A 15,444-nucleotide genomic window follows, 5' to 3' on the forward strand; every position below is an offset into this window, starting at 1 on the left:
CTTGTCCCACCACACAGCCTGGTGCTTGCGGTGGTGCAGGAAAGCCAGGCCGCATTCTGGATCTGTGTTTGGACCTGCATGAGGGGTGGAGAATAGAGCTCTGCACTGGGTCCTTTCGTTTCTGTCTTGGCTCTGTGTGTCCACCGAGGGCACCGGAATTTATACCTCCGGCCAGGACCGCTCCACGAACTCCTGATCCAGCCGTCTCCTTGATATCTCCTCTCCTCTGGATGTTAACATGTCGCACACTGAGCCCCTGGGACAGCCCACTAAACCTGTTCTTCTGCTTCTCCCTTAATGGTAATTCCATTCTTCCAAGGGCTCGGCTGAAATTCCTGGAGCCACCCATGCATGATGTCTCACTTTGTCACCCCTCCACAGCCTGCCAGCTGGGATTCAGTCCCTCTGGGATTCTGCCACAATTGCCACCACTCTGGTCTAACTCAGCATCGTTCACCCTGCACTGTTGCTGTGTCCTCCTAACTGCTCTCCCTGTTGCGGCTCTCACCCCTTCCATCTTCCATCTCTTCTCATTCCTGGGTCCTCCGTTATTTCTTGATGTTCCCATGTGGCTTCCCTCTTTCCCAGAGTAGAAGCCACAGCTTCAGTCACGTTTTCTCCGGTTTGCTCTCCCTCTCTGCGTGCCCCCAGATTTCATCTCCTGTCCCTCACTTCCTACTCGCACCAGCGCCTGGCTCCTTCTTCTTTGACTCTGCCAAGCACTCTCCCACCCCAGGATCTTTGCACAGGTCACTCCCTCCCCTCCAGGTCTTTCCTTGTGTTAGCCATGGTCCCATCAGGAAATATCTGGTGCACTTGGAATTGATAACTTAAGATTTATGTATGAGGGGTAGAGGGGGACCACATGGGCCATACAGTCAGTCACCCGGGGCTTGCAAGCAGCCCGTACTGTCTGTGTTTATCCCTACAGTATGAGACTGTGCTGATGGGAAAATTGTTCCTGTGGAATTTCCCAAAGCGGGTTCCATGCGTGTCCCTGGGATGTTCTAGCTGCTGAGGCTCATTCTGCAAGCTTTGGTGAACTTGGTTGATTTTACCAGAAGGTTTTCAGATAACAGCTAGGCCTTGCAGTCTTTCTGCAAGTGATCCTGGGTGGCAGCTGTCCACTATGGGAAATAACAGCCACTTCGCTCGTGTGCAGGCAGTGACCACCACTGACTGCCCAGGGTGTGTGCAACTGCATGGCAGACCAATGAAAACAAAAACAGCAAATATGGATGGCTGCTGTAGCAATCCTTAGAGTCACAAGCTGGTGTGTGTGACAGTGGGGCAGGACAGTCCCAGACGAGACTGTCCAGTGAGTCCCAAAGACCTTCCTGTGATGCCCAGACTGCAGAAGTGCACCATGTAAGAAGTACTTACATGTTGCAATGGTGTTATCTGACAAGTTTTATTTTTAATTTCTGGTTACCCTTAGCTGGTAGGTGGCTTCTAACTTTTAGTTTTAGGTTTCTCCACCCCTATGGCTTACTTTCTGCAACATGTGAAATATTTGATTGGCTAGAAATCCAATGTTTTAGAGACATTTTAAATAGGCCTTTTTTAAAGAGAGCATGAGACTACACGCCTCTATCCCCGCCCGAACCATCCACTTAAGTTTGCGGGAGGAGATTTCTCATCACAGTGGTGGTCCCTTACATCCCTCGGGTGATGTCAACGCTGAGACCAGGACCAGAATGATGTTTAAATCACACAGTGAGTGTCAAACTCTTCACTTGGGCGTTTTCCTTTGCCTTCCTTTCGTTCTGGCAGAAACTATTTTCTCTTAAATTAGCAGACACTCTCCTGGCTTTGCTATCCAGTTGTGATAGGAACTTATTTGAAGGGTATGTATAGAGCTCTGCACTGGGTCCTCTTTCCCAAAGCTTGCAGAATGAGCCTCAGCAGCTAGAACATCCCAGGGACACGCATGGAACCCGCTTTGGGAAATTCCACAGGAACAATTTTCCCATCAGCACAGTCTCATACTGTAGGGATAAACACAGACAGTACGGGCTGCTTGCAAGCCCCGGGTGACTGACTGTATGGCCCATGTGGTCCCCCTCTACCCCTCATACATACCCTTGTAAGTAAAGATTTTAGGGAAGTGTGAACGACCTGTTGGCCAAATACAAGGGGCAGAAAGCAGTGCTTAAGAGAAAATGAATTAAAGTTGTCATCTGCAGACTTCTGCGTCCATCGCCACCTTGGAGCTCAGCTCACCTGCTGGCAGGCTTGACCACCACAGACTAATTTAATAGTGTGGTTTACTCTTTTCCTGTTTTCACTGCTGATCCCAATTACCTCTCAATACCATGAAAAATAGAGTCTGGGTGGTGAGAATGTCCAATCTGGTTCACTGACTCTAGACTAGTTTGAAGAAAGCCAGGTGGCGGGACAGAGGCAAATTATTTTTGAGTTGTTTCATTGCCTCTCTCTATGATGAGTCAGAATTTGAAGTAGAAAAGTGAAATTCTGCACTTCCCCTAACACATTTATTAATGAATTAAGAACTTACTGGCCTTCTTGAGGTCATCCAGGCTCATTCTTTGTACCCTCAGATTGCCCCAGGGTCAAAGGACCTGATGAATCAGTGGCTCTTTTTGGCTTACAATTAGAAACCCTCTCCGAAGGCAGGGAAAAACAAATTATTTTGAACAACAAAACAGTAGTCTCCGTAGGTAGAATACACTCAACTTTTCCTAGGTGAAGTTTTAATGAGGGAGACAGGGAAGAGTGAAGAAGTCCCTGGTAAGTAATAAATTTCAGTTTAGCCCTTTTGAAATTGGCCTTTGGTCTCTTTCTAATCAGTCTGGTTTTTATACCTAATCTTGGTTTCCCTGCTTTGTCTTTCTTTACGGATCTCTGCTGGGTTTGAGGACGGTGGTGGAGCAGTATGTGGCCACAGAGCCTGAGTGGCACAGTAAGAGCTGTGCTCTCCAGTCACTGGGACCAGCTGGTCTTGGCTGGGTGTGGTGGCCTCAGGCTGAGCTGGCCTGGCTGTGGCTGGGCTGACTCAGCTCTGCATTCCTTGCAGCTCGTTCTCCTCCTGGGGGTAGGGGGTTGGGGGTTTGGGGGAGTAACCCAGGAATGTTCTCTTCATGCCGAAGGGGGAAACACAAAAGAGCAAGCAGTAATACACGGGTCTGTTTAGGCCTAGGATGCAAGCCAGCACAACATCCCTTCTCCTTCATTATGGCCAAAGCAAGTCACCTGGAGTGGAATAGGGACATACGCTCTCTTCATTGGGGCAGAACTCCAGAGTCACGTGACAAGGGGCGTGGCTACAGGGAAGAGAAAAGAATGGGCCCTTGAATGCCCTTGTCTACCACAGCTGGCTCAGAGAAACCTGCTCTGAGATAAAACTAAAGTTTCCTTTTTTGTAATTTACCTCTCTCAGGAAACCAGACCCGATGGCTCCCCTGGCGGTCTCTCAGGCAGCGTTCCTCCTGGCGTTGCTGTCCTTGAGAACTTCCCAGAGCGAAGGTAAGAAGTGGAAAGAACAGTAAAAGAAAAATATTCACTGTTTCCAAACGTCCTCTTTAAAGTCTCAGCATTTCACACACAATTGTAATTTAAAAAAAAAAAAGCAGTATTTATTTGGAAAAGAAAAATCACATAGAGAAAAAAAATGAGGCAATTGTTTGCTTTGTAGAAAGTTGCACAATTCTTTTTTTCTTCGGAGATTACATAGAATCGGTAAGTAGCAATAATTACTTTAGCCTTGACCTTCCCAATCATGATGGCTCATCTTAATAAGCCACCCGTTCCTGGTCATAAGGGTGTTTGTGAGTGGACCTAATCCTTCAGCACTGCGTGGTGATATTTTGAAAATGACCATCACCAGGGGAGTCTCTTCTGCTTCTTGCTGGGGAGAGATGAGGTGAACCAGCCCAGCATGGCCGGCCACAAAGTTAGAACAATGTGTGATATCCCTCAGCTATGTTCACTGAGAAGCTGTTAGTACCACTAAGTGCTGAAATATTGTTTATGGATTTTAAAAAAACCTGTTACTTAGCAGCTGCCCCAATGAGGGTATTTTGAAATAAATTAAAATTTATAAATAAAGTCAATATGAATTCAGTACTTCTAAATGTTTATACATATTTTGATTTTTCTTTGAACCAGAATGAAGATCGATTCTTAGCCCAGAGAGAGCTTCTGTTGGTTTATAAAGTTTCTGTTGCTTTCTCCTGCATTTTACAAGGCTTTGCATTTTCTTGTTTTTTGTAGCTTTTTTCTTCTGTACTCCCTTTGTACAGAGACAGCTTACAGGCATGTGCTCTCTGTAACTACCCATACAATTCCTGTCTGTGGATTTATGAAAATGACATTCGCAAGAAACATCCCTAAAATTTTTCAGTTTTCTCTTAAAACTTTGTGAAAAGACATTTGGAAATAAAAAAGGGAGATTTTTGTTCTGATAATAACTCAATTTTCTGTCTGATATCCTTTGACTCTAGGCTTAGTTCATTCAGGATCAGGGTACATGGGAAAATGCTACCTTTATGGCTTCTTAAAAATCATAGTTTGATTGTTGGTGTCATCCCTCATCTGGAGCTGAACGGTGGGAACTAGGATTCCTCATCTGTGGTGTGTACACCCCTCCTTATCTTGCCTCACTAATGTCGGAGCCAGGCACAGCTGGGACCCTGGCCCCAACCCCAGGCTCTCCAGCAAATCCCAGGCATGTGAAAAAATCCCTTTGGCACAGCAGCTCCCTAGCGCAGTCGTATTATCTGGCCCAGAGGCCGTTTGCTGAGTGCCTTCTCCCTTGCAAGGCTGCGTTCCCGAGCCTCTGCCGCTGCCCCGCGGCTCCCTTGGTCCAGGTGGGACAGCGCTTGCCTTGTTTCTCTCCACCAGGCTTTGTGCCTGCTTCCAGCTGTCCCGGCCAGGCGCGCCTGCTCTGCGGGCTCAACCCGTGCACGTCCTCACCTGCACTGCTTGGATTTCTTGCCCAATTTCTGCTGCCTCGGACCAAGTGCCTACCAGCACTCCCCGCTAAAACTAGGAGTCCCCCCATGGGCTCATCCAGCCAGGCTCAGGTTTGACACTCCGTTTAAGATAGCCTAGCTTCCCCCGAACCCGGGGTCAGAGCCCAGGCTCACTGCCATCAGCCAGAAAACAAGGCTGTGAGAGCCAGATGGGTGTTCTTCCGGTGTGTGTGTGTGTGTGTGTGTGTACACAACAGAGATAAAGAGGCAAACAAACGTGTGGATTTTCTATAGAAGTGAAATTATACTGTATCTAATGGGAGTATTTATACTGAAGTGTATATGTGTTAAAGTATATATACTTATTAAAGTAATTCAAGTATAGAGTATATGTATTATATATCACATAAATATATATATACTGGAAATGTATATATATTTGTTAAAGTATACATACTTTAATAAGTATACTTTACTATATATTTATTAAGATAATTAATACAATATACGATGAGGGTTTTTACCTTTGATGTTAAATGTTCTAGAAATAACATTACGGTAATGGCTGCATGGTGTCCCATCTTATGAATGGACAGTGATTTATTTCCTTAAGTGGTGTTGGGGCCACACAGAGGCTGGGCTGGGAGACCGGAGCAGGAGCTATGACCGAATCCAGGTCAGTTTGGTTCCCAAGCCCGCCCTTTCTGGCAACACGCCAGCGCTGTGTTATGAGGAGAACTCTGGGCCAAGGGCCAAGAGCCGTGGGTTCTGGTCTAGTTGTACAGTTTGGGAACAGTCATTTCCTTTTTTTTTTATCTCAGTTTCCTCATTTGAAAAATAATGGGACTGTGTTTAATCATCTCTAAGGTCCCTCTAGCTCTCTGAATTTACCTTGGCATCTCCCAGTATTTCTCAAGAAAGTCCTAGATTGCTTCTGACCAAATTATTTTGATGGACTAATGTCTCTCAAGTACCTGAGTCACGCAACATTTGCATAGTGTAGATTAATATACAGAGTTCCTCTCTTGACTAATGCACCAGACAAGAGCTTTCTCAAGTTTCCAGAACTTAAGTTGATGCCGGTAGTTAACTCATTCATTCAGCGACCAGTCCCTGCGTGTCTGTGCTGTGACAGGTGTGTTATTGGTCTCGGTTTCACTAAGCTGAGTGAAACCTCACCTCAGCCTTCTTGGCTCACAGTCTACAGGGAGACAGACACACCACAGGCCATCTCAGCGGTCTTTGATCGGTGCCCACACAAGGGCTTGGCAAAGCAGCCACAGGGAGAAGAGAGCTCCAGGAAGGACATGTCGAGGTGTTAGCGAGGAGTTGCTTGTCAGGCACTTGACCTCGTGGAGATCCTGGATCTCTAATTTGAGGTCAACATGTGCTATGGAGAAGATCTGCCAAAACCATTCAAAGATGCTTAAGCATCAACCTGTGTCCTTCGGGAAATTTGAACATAGAGTGAGACCAACAGCAAACCACCATGTGGGCAAAATGAAACGAGGGCCAGGAAGGATGGGATGATTCTGTGTGCACCTTACTTTCTCTGGTGCCATCGATTCCACAATGGCTAAAAATATTTCCCCTCTATTCCATAAGGGACCAGCTCTTTCATCTTTCCAAGTCTCCTTTTAGTTAGAAAAGTGAATGCTTGGAAGGTGATATCTGCGATACCATGGACCATCAGATACCAGCTGACTTAACATCAACACAGTCTTAATCTTTTCACTGCCTTTGCACCGTTCCCAGTTTGCATCAGACCCCCTCAAACCAACAAGTAAAACCCTTGAGCCAGCAATACACAATTCCTGTTGAATCTGCATGGCATTTCTTCTGCTGCGTGGGCAGTGGTGTTTTGTTCTTCTCTCAGAATTAGCAATGGCGCAACTTACAATAGCAGGGCCCATCAACCTGGCTGTTTTCTAAGCCCGCTGACCTCTGCAAGTCTGTGTCATGTTTGAATCTCTCTTCTTCTACAGACTCTATTGCACCACTAAATACTCTAACCTTGCAATCTTTCATTATTTCATGAGTCAGTTGTGTCTCTCCAGTAGCTTACTTCCTTGAGCTAGGAACCCTGTCACGATTATTTTATTTCACACCAAATGCCTAGTATGTGGCTGGTGTTGATCTCATCCAAAGAGTTGAATGAAATCTTGCCAGAGGTATTTTAAGTTCTCTGCTTTGAGATGGGAGGTGCTCCTCCTACATTATAGCTATATAATAATATACAATAAATAATAAACAACAAAATACTTTCAATAAAACTTCCATTTTTGACTTCCAGAAATATGAAATTTATAGCAAAAGTACTGTTTCTTTATTCAGCCTTGTAAATTTCTAAGCTAGTTATATTGTTCAATAGTGTCCTTTATTGTTTAATTGTTAAGTTAACTTACGTAATTTGTTTAATTATTGTTTATTGTTTAACTGTTTGTCAATATATTAAGTTGTTGTGTGTTGCTGAGCAATCCATTTCATTCATGTAGGTCTTAGTTTCTTCATCTGCCAGGGATTTCTAAGTTCCCTTCCCACTTTTCAAGGTGTCTGATTCTAAGGTGCACATGTGAACAGTATTTTTCAAAGCTGAACAATGATGATATTGAACAATAATTATCTATGGCTATTCAATTGTACTCCCATTAAGTGTTACCTCATTTCTTGTTTTGGTCTTTCAGTTTTGTCTGAACATTTACCATTGATCCCTGAATCATTGAACATATCCATCAATTCTAAACAGCAATGTTTGCATTTACAATGGCATGTCCACAACCTTACTTATCATCAGGAATTAAAAATGGTTTTTCAGATAGAGATCAGTAGAATTAAAACATCTAATATCATCTGGGTGGTAAGTATTATTATTATTATTATTTTGGCTCTATGTTTTTAAAAATCCTTTTCTGGTACCATGATTTGTCTTTTATAACCTACAAAAACCAGTTTGGAAACATGTTAGCAACGCAAAACAGTTTTCCTAAACAACTGCATTTCCGTGTTTTGGTGATAGGATCTGGGACAAAGTAACATGACAAGTTTGGTTTGGCAGGTTGGATGAGATGCGTTAAGGAAATAGATCACTTCTTCCATTCTGCTCAGCCCCTAAGAAAGCTGTTGGGTCTGTTCCAGTGAGTACTGACTCCCCAAGTCCCTAAGATCAACCATCTTATTCCTCTTCTTTCTTCCTGGTCCACCAGAAAATTTCTTAATAAAATATTACAGTTTGGCAGCATTTTTCTTGCCAGCGTGACCTCCAGTTGGTGTCTTTGCTTCCACTGTGCGGAAAGTAAGGAAGAGTGAGTTCTCACACCTCTGTCCTGGCCGGCAGAGAGCTTCTTCATGGACCCTTCTGGGGAGTAACTTACGGTGTCCTTTGTGCATCACAGGTGGCTTCTTCTATAACATTAAATTAAGAAAATCCTAATGTCACACTGCTTTCCCTTTGAATTTTGGGGGATAAATTTTTACTTGCCTTGGTTTCAATGAAGGTTGTGTCTATTGCCCCTGATGCTTCCTCCTCTAGCTCCTGGGGACACTGTGGCGGTCTCTTTCAATTGTCATTTATGGTCTGGGGAGCCTTAATCACCTAATCATACATCCTGTTCATTCATCGTCACGGGATGTTGAAGGACAGTGGGATGTGTCCTCAGTGAAGGGGTATGGAGGAGTGGCCTAGCCAGAAGGCACACACAGGGGTGTATCATTGCTGGGGACCTCTGTTTTGTCAGTGGAGGGCCTCTCTTCTCTCAAGCAGTGAGGTTCAGATGGTTAGCTCCTTTAGTCAAGCATAAAGGCCACTAATTTTAAAGCTTCCAGTTACTTCCCAAATTCACTCTTGCATTTGGGGTCTGAGTGAGTGGCTAAGACAAATACAATTCTGACTGTTGATTTAGGCTTGATAGCAGGTCTGTAGATCCACCGCTCAAGGGGCTGTTCCCTGCCATGAGGGTTGTTTGCTGTGACTACTCAGCACAACGTCTATGAGCAGCTGTTCGCCTTCCAACAGCAGCACATCTTTCCATCACTCCATCGCATGCTAACATTTTTGTATTTTCATAATTTCTGTATTTTTGATGAATACGTTGGTTGTTGCCTTGGACCTGGTAAGACACCGAGCAGAGGACGATGAACTGTCTAGGAAACAGACACGTGAGGGAAGCGTGGGAGGAATGTGTGGAAAACTAGCACTTACCGCCATTAGCGAAGGTCACATGAGCCATAGACCAAGGGGATGCCATTCTTTATTTTTCTAAAAGACGATTTTTTTCTGTCATCACATTAGATGAAATTATGACAGCCAGAAACCAAGTCGATTCCATTCTTTATTGTTCTAAGTGACAGCTGTTCCTGTTTTCACCTTTGATTCATGAACCAGTTTTCATAGTCAAGAACCAACTTCTGTAACCCACTAAGGCTAAGGATATTTGAGAACAGAGTTTTGCATTGTCTGTGGCATTGTCCCCGACACAGCCCTGCCCGGCCCCCACAGAGGAGGAAACCAAGGCACAGGGAGGTTTGTCGTGCTGCTCCAGGCGACAGAGCCAGGACACCCTTCACCCAGCCCAGACAGGGCTGATGGCCATGTGCAGCCTCCCCGGGTCATCGGTGGCCATGGGTCCCAGGACAGAGGATGCCCTGAGAAGCCCTCATCTGAACCTCTCAGGCCCAAAGTCGAGTGGAGACATAGGCTCCCCCAGGTAAGGGAGGGACGGCCAATGGAGAGAGGCCACTTCTGTCTAGACCATAACCTGCCTTTCGTGGGGCTGCTCCCTGGAATGCAGGCCTGACAGGACCTTCCCTTTTGCCGAGAAGAGGCACCTTTCTAGGCTCATGTCTCAGGTGACTGCATCCCAAGGGAAGAGCGTCTTGATCCAGGTGCTCACAGCTGGACCAGGGACCCTGAGCCACCTCCCAGGTGCCACCGGCCACTCAGATCGCCGCTGGCAGCTGCGCTGCCTGGTCCCACCCTGGGCCGGGCTCTGCCCTCAGCCTCTCCAGTGCTCTCCGCGTGGTTCTGCTGATGGCAGGAAAGGGCAGATCCATGATGGCAGGGAAGTCAGAATCACACCGCAGCTGAGGGTGGTGGGTGGCTGCACCCTCGGGTCAGAATTCATGACCTCTGCCAGACCTCGATGTAAATGTGCATGCCACTTTCTCCTGACTTCCTACGTCTGCCAGCGCCCTAATAAACTCGCCACGTCAGTTAATGAAAACAGCCCAAACACAGTTCAGCACATTTGAGAAAAACCGATGCATTCAAGGGAAGCTTTATCTGCTCCATTACAAGGCCATAGATGCCACAGGGCACAAGTTGTGGTTAGACAGAACCCACACAAGCAGTGTCTGGGGAAAACGGAGCCCACTGCCTGTTCACAAATGGACAAAGCCATTCAGCACGTGGTGGTGGACCGTGGGCCTGGGCCAGGTGTTGTTCAAGGTGTGGGTCTGTGGAGGGACCAACACAGCAACAGAGGTGTCCTCACTGTGACAGGTGCTGTGGCTGGGGTTGGGCCTGACCTTCTCCAGCTCCCGGGGAGAAGGGCTGTTTGAGCCAAAACATGGTTGTTTGGTTTTCATCCAGAGATCAGGAAAGCGATGGGACTGACGGGCTCTGGTTGCACAGTGGAGAGCAGGCGAGGGGCGGCAGGAGGCAGTGTGTGACTGGCAAGAAGCAGCCGGTGCACGGGATAGTGGGGACAAAAGTGGCCAAATCTGAGAGAGACGCCGAAGGTGAAATCCAGTTTATGGCTTGTTGATATTATAGAAAGGTCACCATTATCGATATGCTTCCTTTTTTTTGTATTGGCTCTTAATATTTAAGCAAAATGTACTCAACATTGCTCAGATTAAATAGTGAACGTTTTATGGATCAGAACCTCAAAATGGGTAGTTGACAAAATATGTTTCATAATCTGGAAATAAAATGTAAATAATTTATCAATTGGAGTTCGCAGAGAGGATGTGCGTGAACAGGGGCCGCCCAGGTGACAGGTGTTCTCACCCCAGGGCTGTGTTTAAGGTTAGCATCCTGGGAAGGGGAAGGGCTTCGCTGGAGGGGAGGCCTCGGAGTGTGCAGTTTGCCAGCTCCAGCCTGTGTGTGATGTGCCCATTGCCCCGTCCTCTGAACCATAGGCATTGCCATTGGCCCTTAGAGATGCAGAGGCACACTCAGTCTTCCCAGGGAGTGCAAGGTGTGTGTTGCCTCCATCTCCCAGCTGTGGGCCAGAAAGCGGGCGTCTGGGAGGGCCCACTGTGGACCACGGATGCCTGGGGCTGGGGGGTGGGGAGAAGATTGAAGCACGGCCCCTGCCCCCTTGGGGCCATGCTTGAGCCAGGGACACACACACAGGTGAACCCACACTGCACACAGTGCACAGGACGGCTCAGGGGAGGCGGCGATTAGGAGGAAACCAGAGGAAAAGCAAGAAAATATTCATGAAAGAGAACAGGTGTAACCTGGGCTTGAAGGATGGTCATTCCCGATGCAGAGGGAGAGTGGGGGACACTGTGTGAGCAAACACTGAGGTGGGTAAACATCAAGCTATGCCAGAAGTGTGGGGCGGACCTCGGCATCCAGAGAGAAGATTCCTGCAGGGGGTGTAGGTTGGAGTCAGATTGTAGATACCCTTGAATGATAGCGTAAGGTGTAGAGGAGCTATGGAAGCCTACTGAATTGGAGAATAAAAGTACCATTGTCTCAGAAAGATTAACACTAAGACCTGTGCCGGAAGACCAAACTACAGTTCACCTTGGATGAGCTCTCCAGAGAGCAGTGTGAGGCATTCCTAAGCGATTGACATCCTTGGGGACTAAGGATTCACACAGCTGGAGCTCGAGGGAGGGGATTTGGTCCATGTGGCCACCGTATCTGAAAAGACAAGAGAAAATGAATTAAGGGAGACATGGAGAGCCATCAGTTGACCTCTGGGAGAGGTGGAGCACCCAGGGACCATGAAGAGTTTTCTCTACTGAGATCTGGCTGAGCTGATCTGACCCTGGCTGAGAATGAACATAAAACCACACTCATCAATCTAGCTTACTTTTAAAAAATTTTTTAAAAAGATTATATTTATTGATTTTAGAGAGAGATAAAAAAGAAAGAAAAGCTAGGGGCAGGTGCGGGAAGCATCAACTCATAGTTGCTTCTCGTATGTGCCTTGACCGGGCAAGCTCGGGGTATTGAACCAGTGACCTCAACATTCCAGGCCAATGCCTTACCTACTGCACCACCACAGGTCAGGCCTATTTATTTATTTTTAAATGTTTTCTTGAATTTATTGGGGTGACATTGGTTAATAAAGTTATACAAGTTTCAGGTGTATGATTCTATAATATGTACATCATCTGTATATTGCATTGTGTGTTCACCACCTTAAGTCAAGTTGTTTCCTCCATCACCATCTATCCCCCTTCTACCCTCTTCTACCTCCCTCCATCCCCCTTTCCCTCCTGAAGTCCCCACAAATCTTGCTTACTTTTAAAAGGATGACTCAGCCTGACCTGTGGTGGCGCAGTGGATAAAGCGTCAACCTGGAAACACTGAGGTTGCCGGTTCAAAACCCTGGCTTTCCTGGTCAAGGCACATATGGGAGTTGATGCTTCCTGCTCCTCCCCCTTCTCTTTTTCTCTCTCTCCCCCCCTCTAAAATGAATAAATAAATAAAAAATAAAAATAAAAAATTAAAAGGATGACTAAATACTCTAGTTTGCAAGAATTTTCCTAGCAGGTCCTATGTGACCAGCACTGTGAGCACCATCTCTTATCTCTTCCCCAAGACTTGAGTTGCTTCACTTCTTCTCTCACTAGTTCCACTTGAACCTCTGTAACTGGAGGTCCAGAGCAGGTGGGAGCTGGGTTTCTGAGAAGCACGAGGCTCTGGCCGGTTTCTTGCCAAGACATCAGCACACAGGGAGCTGGCTGGGTCGAAATGGCCGGCACTAACTCATATCAGGGAGTTGCCGAGGTGTGTGCTTTGGGATAAGTCTAGGCAAACCATTTTCCAGGACAGCATGTCTATGTGTTCAAGTTTTTCTCTCTCTTTCTAGGGGAATTATAGCACCACTGTGAAGTGGAACCAGGTTCTGCATTGGACATGGGAATCTGAGCTCCCTCTGGAATGTGCGATGCACTTCGTAAGGATAAGGAGCATGGTGAACGATGCCAGGACCCCCAGGTCGAGGGCCTGGAGCAACTGGAGCCCCTGGATGGAAGTAGATGGTAAGAAGTGGGCTGGTGAGAGTGGGAAAGGACTTACTAGGCGATGTTACTTGGGCATCAGTTGTCAAATAGGGGAGTTCCCTTCCGAGGAACTCATTAGTCCCCAACAGTAATTCTCTGTGACTCCTACTGGAACTGGAAGGTGAGGGTGTGAAACCAGGAGATAGACGTCTAAGGCTTGGCCTCTCAATTTATTCGTTAAAATAATTATACAAATCCAGAGAATTTTTATGTATTTCCCAAATGTGGGAAGCGTGTTTACTGTAGAATGCTTAGTGAGCCAAACAGGACACAGATTGTATGTGTGTTTTTATTAGAAGAACGCACAGAATGTGTGTGCAGCTAGAGCAGAGCGTGCAGTCTCTGTCACGACTACACAGCTCTGCCATTGTGCCATTGAAGCAGTCACAGCAATATGGAAATGAATGATCGTGACTGTGTTCTGATAAAACTTTATTTACAAAAACAGATGGTGGGCTGGCGTTGACGCACTGGCCCACTGGGCAGTTTGCCAGTGTCCCTAATGGAGAGGGAAGGGAGGGACGGGTGGAAAATGAAAGCACTTCTTTGAGTAGTGAGATGATGGATAAATATATTTTAAATTATCTCTTAATTTTGATCATTTAATTTTGTTGTAGTTAAAATTTAGAGTGGGTCTACCACCATTTCTGATGCCTCAGCTATGCCCCAGGCCAGCGCTGCAGTGATAGTATTTGGGTCTCTCGACTACCTACCGTGCCAGATTACCTGAAACTCCTGCCAATACAACCCTTTCTTTGTTAACTGTTTATGCCAGTTTATGAATGCAAACTGGTAACTTATTAACCCATGAGTAGCCTAGGGGTTAGTTTAATAGTAAACAATAGAACTATATCTGCATTCTGGTCACTGTTTTAAGCACTGTTCATCTTAATTTAGTCTTCACATCTGCCCCATGAAATATGTAGTCTTTTTATCCCCATTTCACAGATGAGGAAACCAAGTCACAGAAGGTTAGAGAATCCAGACAAGGTCAGCAGGCCGCTAAAGGGTATAGGACAGGTGGGATTCCACCCCAAACAAGCTGACTCCGGAGGTCACACTTTTGACATTGCTTGCCCCTGTGGGAGGAGGGGCAGGCTCACAGACGACACAGAGAAGAGAAAGACAGTGATGAGAGGGAAAGAACAGCTTTGTAAACAACCTGTCGGCTCTTTTTTTTTTTCTTTTTTCTTTTGTATTTTTCCGAAGTTAGAACCGGGGGGGAGGAGGGGGAGGTAGGTAGTCAGACAGACTCCTACATGTGCCCGACCAGGATCCACCTGGCATGCCCACTAGAGGGCGATGCTCGGCCCATCTGGGGTGTTGCTCCATTGCAGCTGGAGCCATTCTAGCACCTGAGGTGGAGGCCATGGAGCCGTCCTCAGCACCCGGGCCAACTTTGATCCAAGGGAGCCTTGCCTGCGGGAGGGGAAGAGAGAGACAGAGAGAAAGGAGAAGGGGAAGGGTGGAGAAGCAGATGGGCGCTTCTCCTGTGTGCCCTGGCTGGGAATCGAACCTGGGACTTCCACATGCTGGGCCGACATTCTACTGCTAAGCCAACTAGCCAGGACTGTCTGCTCTTGATGAAATGGACTACGTTTCTCAAAACTATCATCTCCAAACTAACTCATGAAGAAATGGAAAGCCAAGCACTGGTTCTCAACTGTGGTCACATATTATTAGAATCACCTGGGGAACTTAAAAAAGGCCCATGCCCAGGCCGCTCTGCATGGGTGGCATAAATGATGGAGATTTTGGTGACTTGGTGGACCATACTGGGCTTAGTTTGTGGGAGTGGGGCATGGGGGGGGGGTCTGAAACCTGAGCAGTGACCAGTACAGGCAGCTCCTCCAGGGAGGCGAGTGGTGGGCAGCAGGTGGCCAGGCGGCAGGAGGCACACCACCTGCCGGGGGAGAACAGGAGGACGGCGACTTTGTTTATAGTGGGAAAGCTGGGAGGACTTCAGATGCTGATGGCTGTACAGGGAACGAGGCAGAAGCAAAGGGAGGTGCTCAGTGCATGACGTTTCTGAGAAGGTGGAGGGGGACGTGATCTCCAGTACAACTGAGATATCGCAGGACAAGTGGCTTTGGAGCTGGACAGGCCTGGCGTGTGGGACCGTGGCTTTGCCACTTGAGTGAACTTGGGCTCAGTCCCACCTGTCCTGTTGTCAAAAGGGGATAAGGATGACATGAGATAATGGACATACTACTTAAGACAGGGCCTCCCATGTGGTTAGGATCAATAGGGCAGCTATTGTTGCCAT

At 46.8% G+C, this 15,444-nt stretch overlaps 1 protein-coding gene across 5 annotated transcripts in view; it reads left to right on the top strand.

Annotated features, from left to right (window-relative positions):
* The window catches only part of OSMR (oncostatin M receptor), a 46,929-nt gene that overhangs the window by 6,915 nt on the left and 24,570 nt on the right, over positions 1-15,444 (top strand). For all 5 annotated transcript variants that reach the window (XM_066240141.1, XM_066240149.1, XM_066240154.1 and 2 more), the window contains exons 2-4: positions 3,401-3,486; positions 7,619-7,791; positions 12,986-13,157. In XM_066240141.1, coding sequence (XP_066096238.1) covers positions 3,414-3,486; positions 7,619-7,791; positions 12,986-13,157 — 418 coding nt within the window. In that variant the 5' untranslated portion in view covers positions 3,401-3,413. The remainder of the gene's footprint in view (positions 1-3,400; positions 3,487-7,618; positions 7,792-12,985; positions 13,158-15,444) is intronic.

The sequence above is a fragment of the Saccopteryx bilineata genome, chromosome 1 (assembly GCF_036850765.1).
Source record: "Saccopteryx bilineata isolate mSacBil1 chromosome 1, mSacBil1_pri_phased_curated, whole genome shotgun sequence".
NCBI lineage: Eukaryota > Metazoa > Chordata > Mammalia > Chiroptera > Emballonuridae > Saccopteryx > Saccopteryx bilineata.